General features: G+C 34.9%; 1 protein-coding gene across 4 annotated transcripts in view; it reads left to right on the plus strand.

Annotated features, from left to right (window-relative positions):
- BTBD8 (BTB domain containing 8) overlaps positions 1 to 8494 on the plus strand; it is a 42017-nt gene that overhangs the window by 25092 nt on the left and 8431 nt on the right. For 3 of the 4 annotated variants that reach the window (XM_083847406.1, XM_083847407.1, XM_083847408.1), the window contains 5 exons: positions 1123 to 1184; positions 2230 to 2866; positions 3045 to 3132; positions 3711 to 3850; positions 5042 to 7387. In XM_083847406.1, coding sequence (XP_083703532.1) covers positions 1123 to 1184; positions 2230 to 2866; positions 3045 to 3132; positions 3711 to 3850; positions 5042 to 7387 — 3273 coding nt within the window. The remainder of the gene's footprint in view (positions 1 to 1122; positions 1185 to 2229; positions 2867 to 3044; positions 3133 to 3710; positions 3851 to 5041; positions 7388 to 8494) is intronic. The other variant, XM_083847409.1, reaches the window with a different exon arrangement.

Here is an 8494-nt window from a genome sequence, read left to right on the forward strand (position 1 = left end):
GTGTGGCTTTTTGGTGTGTTTTTTTTTTTTTTTTTTTCCAATCACAACATGTCATGTGTTTTCTTAGGCTCAAGTTTAAATGGCTTTTATCTTAGTATGTATTATTGTGCAGAGTCATCCCTGGAAAAAGGGATAGGTCCCTGGTGTGCCATTTTCAGTATATCTTTTCTTGTTTGATTTTTGCAGAAATATAAAAAAAAAAATTATCTTCAATAAGAATTCAGCAGATTTTTTGTTTCATTGTTATAAATGGATACATATTTACATTTTTATATATGTACAAATACTATGTCAGAACAAGAGGAACTGAATGCTTAATTTTAACTACGTTTTTTGTAAAACCTCTTTTTCAGCTGAAACATTAATTAAAAAAAAAAGGAAACCTTATTGATTCTGGTTCTGTATAGTGTCTATAAATATCTTTTTTTATATTCTACAAGCACAATTAATTCAAAAGCTTTATTGAAAAATGCTTCTCTCCCAGTGTAGAACAGTCAAAAAAAAAAAAAAAAAAAAAAAAGAGGCATTCACTGCCTGAAAATTTCACATGACAATCACAGGGATAACTCTCATGATGTTAAGCTACATGCTGTCTAAAGAGGCACTGCTCAGTACATTTAGATATTTTGACTTTACCATGTTTGAAAACTAATTTAATTTACCTTTCTGTAATCAATCTCCTGTTTAAATATTACAAATACTTAATCTATAAATTACAGTATGTCACATTAAAGTCATTAGTACTCTAAATCTGAAGGTCTGTCTTTTTTGTAAATTTTTGTATACACTTTCCAAAGTCTCAGTGTATTTCAAGCTTTAAGTAAGGTAAGCTTGGATCAACAAACGTGTCTTACTATGAAAATGGGGAAACAAGTTAGAGTTAAAAAAAACTTGCTTGTGGCCATGTGACCTCATTACAAATATCACAATTTTTGTTCCAAATATAAAGCTGTTTCTCCTCTTAACATTTGCCACATCACCAAAATTAGCCTTCTTAAAATAATTACAGGACCCAAAGAATCACTTCCTGATTTCAAAAGATGCTAATTGAGTAGGCTGAATTGTTTTCTGTCCCCCTTCTTTTCTGCTAAATATTAAAGAAAGTGCTTTTCCTCTTTACAGCTGCATTTGACAAGGGTGATGACCGAAGACTTGGCAAAAAACCTGTATTCACTAGTTCTCAGGTAAACTTTCATATCCGAGCATTAAAAGTACTCGAAAGCTTGTGAACATAACTATTTTTGTCATTCGTTTTATATTTAATGTTAATTTTTCACATTAATTAATGCAACTTCCTTTTGAAAAAATTGTATTCTCTTGAACTCTTATTTCTGCAGAATCAGTGATGTCCATTACTGGAAACATTTTAGGACTCAGCCTATGCTCTACTACATTTTCAAACAGATAAGCTCAAATAAAAGATTGGAATTTGTGTTCAGAATCTCACATTCCCCTGTTGCTACGTAATGAAACAGATCTGTTTCCCAGAGCAAATGGTTTGCTACTGAGCTAACAAATCTCTACTATTATCACAAGCCATGGCATCAGCGAGTCTGTTACGCTCCCTGCCATGAAAATTATGTTTTAATGCCCTGAACGACAACACCTCTGTTGAGACTCATGCTCAAAATTAGGTTACTATTTAGTAGAAAACTAGTGTGGGTTTCATATGATTTGATGGTCATGGATACATTGCAATTACACAAAGATTCCATTTTATGTACTTAATTCTCCATATTTCAGAATATCTTTACCTAAGAGAGAGAGTAATTATCATCACTTATCTGATGGATATACTTTGGTAACGGTTTAAAAAAAACACATGTATTTCAAATTAATTTTTATGTTTCTAATAATTCATAGTCTTTATTTCTCCTTGGAAAATAGGCGTGTGTAGCTCAAAAAAAGTTTCCTTCCATCAGCAGACAGTAGTAATACATAACAGAAAAAATTGTCTAAAGTAAAAGTGCGACTCTGCTTAGATATTTCTATATCCTCTATATAGAGCAGCATTTTGTAAGACAAAAAAATAAACTAGGCACTCTAGATTTTTTTCTGGTACTTTTGTAAGCCAGCAATCTGAGCTGAAAATATGATTTTTAAAAATTACATCAATGCTGAAACTTGTTGTTTTAGATTCATGTACTACTTAATAAATAGCTGTGTTTCAGAAGTTACAGATTATGATTATTTAGTCTTCTGTTTTCTTTTTCTGATTTTCTTTTCTAGCTAAATAAATCTGGTACTGAATCTGTTGGTATAAGGAATACTTCTTGGACAGAACGCGGCAAGAAAGATTGTGGAAGAGATTCTTCCACTAATCAGGATAAAATGAAATCTGATGGATTAGGAGCATCTGGACATGCATCAAGCACCAACAGAAACACTGCCAATAAGACTTCAAAGCATGAGGATACAAAGGGAAAAGATAGCAAAAAAACTGTTTCCAAAATTACTAAAGATTCAAAACCTGGGGAAAAAACTGCTTCACCAAAGGCTAGAGCTGTCATCAAAACAAAAATAGAAAATAACGGAAATACAAAGGCTGAAAGCATGCCTACCAAGCAAGATACTGAAAAGACATCATCTGCAAGTGGACAAAAAAATTCAGGAAGTGGCAAAGGATTAAAGAACCACGAAGGAAAAATCACAGGTGCCAGGCCTAAAGTGCTGACTGTAACCGCAAGTGTGCAAATCAAAACCAAACCATTGAAAAAAAACACAGGGAAGGAATCTCCATCCATAGTGACTGTGGCAGGAACATCCAGCAAGTTAACAAACTCAAGCATGGATATCCAGACTGCCAGCGAACAGGCAGAAGAACCCAAAGAGGATAAATTGGTAGAGGAAGGAAAAAAACATACTGGTAATTTACTTATTTATTTTTTAAAAGTCTATCATCAATTGAGAGCCATATGTTAAAAATTTTACATGTTTAGCATCTATGCAGTTTTCAATAGCTGACCGTCATGTATTAGAATTTTTCAGTACCTATATGCAATGCATTTTCCCTTATAATTAACTTTTAATTTATTTTACAACAGTAATAACAAAGTCTTCTTTGAAGACATCAAATGGAGTCACCAACAAAAAAAAAAAGACTGAGCTTGAGGCTAATGCCACAACAAGCAGGTTTGTTAATAATATGCTTTTTTAGTTTGTATGGATGCATGCTTGTGAAGTCTTTTTTTTTCAGTTAAACTATTAAATTTACTGTTAAACCAACATGTTACTTCTAACCTGAGTATGTTTCAGAATGATTGTCTATTGCATGTTATTTTAAAAAAAAAATAGTTACTGGAAACACTTTGGATTTCGTGTTGGATTGTTTCATGCTAATCATTTGAACGTTGTTGTAGGTCATTCAGAACTCTGCACAATTGGAACAGTTAATGACTACACAAGGTGTTGTAAACTTAGTATTTCTGGGATAGCTTAGAGTGAGCTGCAAAAACACTGCACAGGAAGACAGTTGAAACCCTGTGAAAATACGACAACGGTCACTTGTATTTATATATATATATATGTGTGTGTGTGCCTATATACATACATAGGTGTATATTTTCTTTCCAAAAAAGTACAGGGTTTAGGTTGGATTTTAAATGTTTATCTATATGTGTGTACATTAAAACACATATATTGCTTGTTCAAATATAATCAAACATTGCTAGATCTTATGCTTGAAAATCATGCATATAATTTCTTTGCAGTCTAACAAAAAAGTCAACTGGAAAAGGGTGCAATGAACAAAATGCACAAGCTGTTCTAAAGAAAAAAGGGAATGTGAGTAGCAACTTTGCTACACAGCAAAAAGCTCAGAACACACCTACCAATTCCCCCAAAAATCAAGGTAAAGTTTCCAGTGGTAATGAAACAGTCCTGCATTGTTTTTACAAAAACTTGGTGGGTGGGTTTTTTTTGGTTTTGTTTGTTTGGCTGGTTGTTTTTTTTTGTTTGTTTGGTTGGTTTGTAGTTGTTTTAATTTTTAGTGCAAGCATTGGCAAAATCTTCTGAACAATTTTATTTTCCATATTTCACTATTGGTGAAAACACTAAACTGTAAAATGTAAATGAATGGCTATTTCAAAATATTTAGAGATGGCCTTCTCTGCCAATTGGTGTTTTCTTCTGTTTATCTGCTTTGCCGAGTCTTTTATTTGCTAATAGCTCACACTTCTGCACTTAAAACTACGACTGAGTTCAATAGAAATCCTGTAGGTCAAGCGCTTACAATATGCATCAAAGATCCAGACTGCAGACTGTTTCAAGAACTGTTAGTTTATGCCTCCCTTTTTTGTTGATTGCCCCCCTAGTAGTTGTTCTGCTGATGCTGACCTACCCCCATGAACGAATATTCAATTTCGACAGCTGTTCAGAGGAGGTGTGGGAAATGACATAGAGCACAGAGAGGATAACCAGCTTTATGAAAATACAAAGTGTTAAGGATGGAGCTCCTTCTAATCCCATTTGGATCTAGCACTTACTGAGGATGGGCTGGGAAAGAACGTTCCAGTTGCGTTATCTTATATGCATTATGATACAGAAACCACAGGTCCTGTCAATTTATGGTCATTAGAGATCTTGCAGTATGATCAGACAGAGCAGGGATGTTCATTCTGGTATTCTAATCACATTTCAAGTAATGCAATTAGCTTGTACCTCCTGTCATTTCCTCTACAATATAAACTGAATACAGTACTCATCACTTCCTGTGCTAACTGCTGTGCGGTGTTTCTGTGCACTATTACATTGCTGATGCTTTCTACTCCAGTGATGACTACTTTGGTGACAGGTCAAATTCTTTCAGGTATAGTCTACAAAGTGCTTTAGTTCCAAAGATGGCATGTAAATGCAGGATGGCATTTTCATCTTGTTTGTATTTAAGATCTCAACTCTTGATTCTTTAACAAGCCTTAAATCCCTTAGTTGCATGAAAAGTTGAGTAACCTGTTTCTCAATACAAATGCACACTAACCTAAATTCAGTGCATATACATAGACTAAAATCTACAATCTTTGTCTGTTTGTTCACTGTTTGTTAGGACCTATGGTGGAATCACCAAACTCACTGAAATCAGGAATGTCTCCAAAACGTAACGAAGAAAAAAATGTGGTACAGCACCTGGTTCAGACAGCACTCCCAGAAAAACTTCCTTCAGCCAAGAAGAAGAGTGTTAAGCAGTCTCAAGCACCTGTAACAAAAGCCGCTGCAAAAACACTAACACCCAAACCTCAGACTCCATCAAAGCATGGTGAGATCATGAATAATAAAGACCCAAAACTAAGAACAGCTGGGCAATCTGTATTAAAATCTCAGTCCTCTGCCCAAAAACATTCAAGGAGTGAATCTCCTGTTGTTCAGAAGAATATGCACACCTCAGAGCACAGAAGTCCTGGACAGAAACTTGAAAAATATATGGCTGATGCTGTGGCAGTTCAGCTTCATGAAAATAATGAATGCAGTTCTGCAAAGCAAAGTGAATGTCTAAAATCTATGATGGAAGGTAGCAGAGAAGATAAATCCTGCCAACCCGATAAACAAAAACTATTGGATCCTCCTGAAAATGAGGAATACAAATCACAATCTAAATCTTTGCCTCTGATTATAGAAGAAACTCTTTCTAAATTGCATGTTTCACTGCAAAATGAAATGGAAGCAAGACAAATCTGTGAAGATCAGCCTGCAATTCAACAGAATAAAGACAGAAAGACAGATGATAATACTGCTGAATTTCACTGTCAAGCGCAGGCTACCAGTGATGGATACTCAGACTTTTCCAAGAAAACCAATCAAAAGGCTACTGCTTCAGGAGAACTGGTAGAACATTCAAAAGCAACAACAGTCTGTATCAAACAAAGTGATAAATTAAGCAGTGATATGGGTCTTAACCATGGTGAAAATACTTCACCGAGCTTTTCCCAAAGGATAACCAATAAAGATGTAACATCATCTCCTGAGATTCATATGGAGGGATTTCTTTCAGCTAATGAGTTGTGTGATACATCAGCCCTGACTGAATACAAATCAGTTGCAGTAGCTTTAGATGATGTTTCCAAATGTTCCACAGAAGGAGTAAGGGACAAATGTGCACATCATTACACAGAAGGTATTGATCCCATGGAAACGCCAGAAAACCAAGAAAATGCAGAAATTCCCTTTGTGGACCACTGGAATACTGGTGCACTAGATCCAAAAGAGAGTCCCGAATCAGATACTGGCAGTGCCACCACATCCTCTGATGATATAAAACCAAGATCAGAAGATTATGATGCTGGAGGCTCTCAGGATGATGAAGGATCCAATGAAAGAGGGATTTCTAAATGCAGCACTATGTTATGCCATGATTTTCTTGGAAGAAGCAGCAGTGACACTAGCACACCTGAAGAATTAAAAATTTATGACAGCAGCCTAAGAATAGAAGTAAAAATGAAAAAAGAAGGTTCTGATCTCTTCCGTGTTAATTCAACAAGTGATGATGAAATACCAAGAAAAAAAAATGAAATTTGGTCCCATCAGGGAAGCGCAAGGACCAATACTAAAGAAACTGAAAATTCTGCTTTTGGCAATGCACAGTTTACTCAGGAAGCAGACCAAGTTTCTTCTTCTGCTGATGAAACAGAAGATGACAGATCTGAAGCAGAAAATGTTGCAAAAAACATTCCTCCATCAAATGTTCCCACTCAGCAGTTCCAAGGAATTGATAATTTAGCTTTTGAAGATGCAACAGAAAACAATAGTGCAAGACAAGAGTTTTCTATAACTAAAAATTTCAAACGATCTGCTTTACTTTCAGTAGATGAATGTGAAGAATTGGGATCTGATGATAGAGCAGAAACTCAACCTTCACATCAGCATTCAATAGATTCTCTTACTCCTTCAGATGTATTTGACAGTGTTTCTCAAGAGCACCACGGAAAGACTTTTTATTCAAGATACTCATTGGAAATTGAAGGTGGATTCCTGGATTGCAAACAGCCTAAGGATAGAGACAACGGACTGGAAAAAAGTGAAAGTTGTCTCCTACCTCTTCATGGCACTGAAATTCCAGAGAAGGAGAATCAAGGTACGTCAATGACTGAACAAAATTGCCCAGAGAAAGTATATTCAGAGGCTAGTCCATGTCCAGGGGAAAATCAAAAAGTAAATATAAAGAATGAGGTGGCTATTGAGTTTCAGCAGTGCAATAAATACTTAGACAATGATGCAAAATCTCAAGGAAGACCATGTCATTTGGATCTTCATCAAAGAGAAACAAATGTTGATATGCAAAAAAGCAACTCTGTAAAACCTGTAGAAGCCAGTAAGAATCAGGTACTGACTCAGGAAGGTCAAGTGAGAGACAGTCAAGCAGCACCTACTGAATTCGCTAATACTGATTTACTTCCAGGTAATGTACAGAAATAGAAACGTTCAGTCATTCAAGAGCAAATTACTAGGGAAAACTGGCAATTTGCCTGGGATTGAATCCTAAACTGAAGTAATTTTGGCGGAAATTATATTAAATTTAAGTATTTTTAAGTATTTCACTAGGGTAAAGAATGATTGTCTGAAATATCCATAAATACCATGCTGTTCAATGAGAAACTTAACTACTACAGGAAAAGATTTAAATGTAATGCTAAAATAAAGATTGGATGCAGCTTTCTGTACTTAAGTTATTTTTGATCCAATCTAACATTGACAGCATCAACTTTTTATGGAAACTTAGTATTTGTTTTGTCTGCTTGACAACATATAGTATGTCTGAATGGGATGTGCAATAACTACAGTAATAACCTTAACTAAAGCGCACTGAACTGCTTACCTGAACAGCTATATGTATTACTGTTGTAATTTATTTATTTATATATTATACACAAACTTGGTCCTTCTCCCATTGAATATAACTGAATATTTGCCATATATGTCAGTGGGAGCAGGTTTGAACTCTGATTTAGAGCTTATGAGATGTCTAAAATTCTAAATTTTACCAGTAAAAGCTTATTTCCTAAAAGAGAGATTATACTTAGAACTAATGCTTATTCACAGAAGAGTTCTAACTTGTTTGATGTGACTAGATGAATACTTGTCTAGTTGTTTTGTGTTTTGTCTTTATACCAATAATTCAGTCTGTTTTTCCCATCAAAAATACACAATAGTGTTATCAACTACTGTGTATTCAAGAGCAATGAAATGCTGATGACGATCTATGTTCAGCCAGACCATATAACACTTAAGACAACAAAAGTTGTACTATTTTATTTTTTAAGTTTGCTTGCCCTTGCCTGCAGCTGCTGTTGCATGTGCAGTGTAGAAATAAGCCGGTGGATGAAGTATTTTGTTTTTAATTCTTTTCTAAGCTGACATGGCTTAAGTCACCATACAGTAGTCATTCTCTATTAATTCCCTCCATGCACCTCCTGGTCTAAATTTATGTAGTAAATGAGAAATTTCATGTGCATTAAATGTGTATTTACATTGTCATTTTCTGTATCAGAAACTTAATTATGGAGGT

This window comes from Anser anser, assembly GCF_964211835.1.
Source record: "Anser anser genome assembly, chromosome: 8".
Classification (NCBI taxonomy): Eukaryota; Metazoa; Chordata; class Aves; order Anseriformes; family Anatidae; genus Anser; species Anser anser.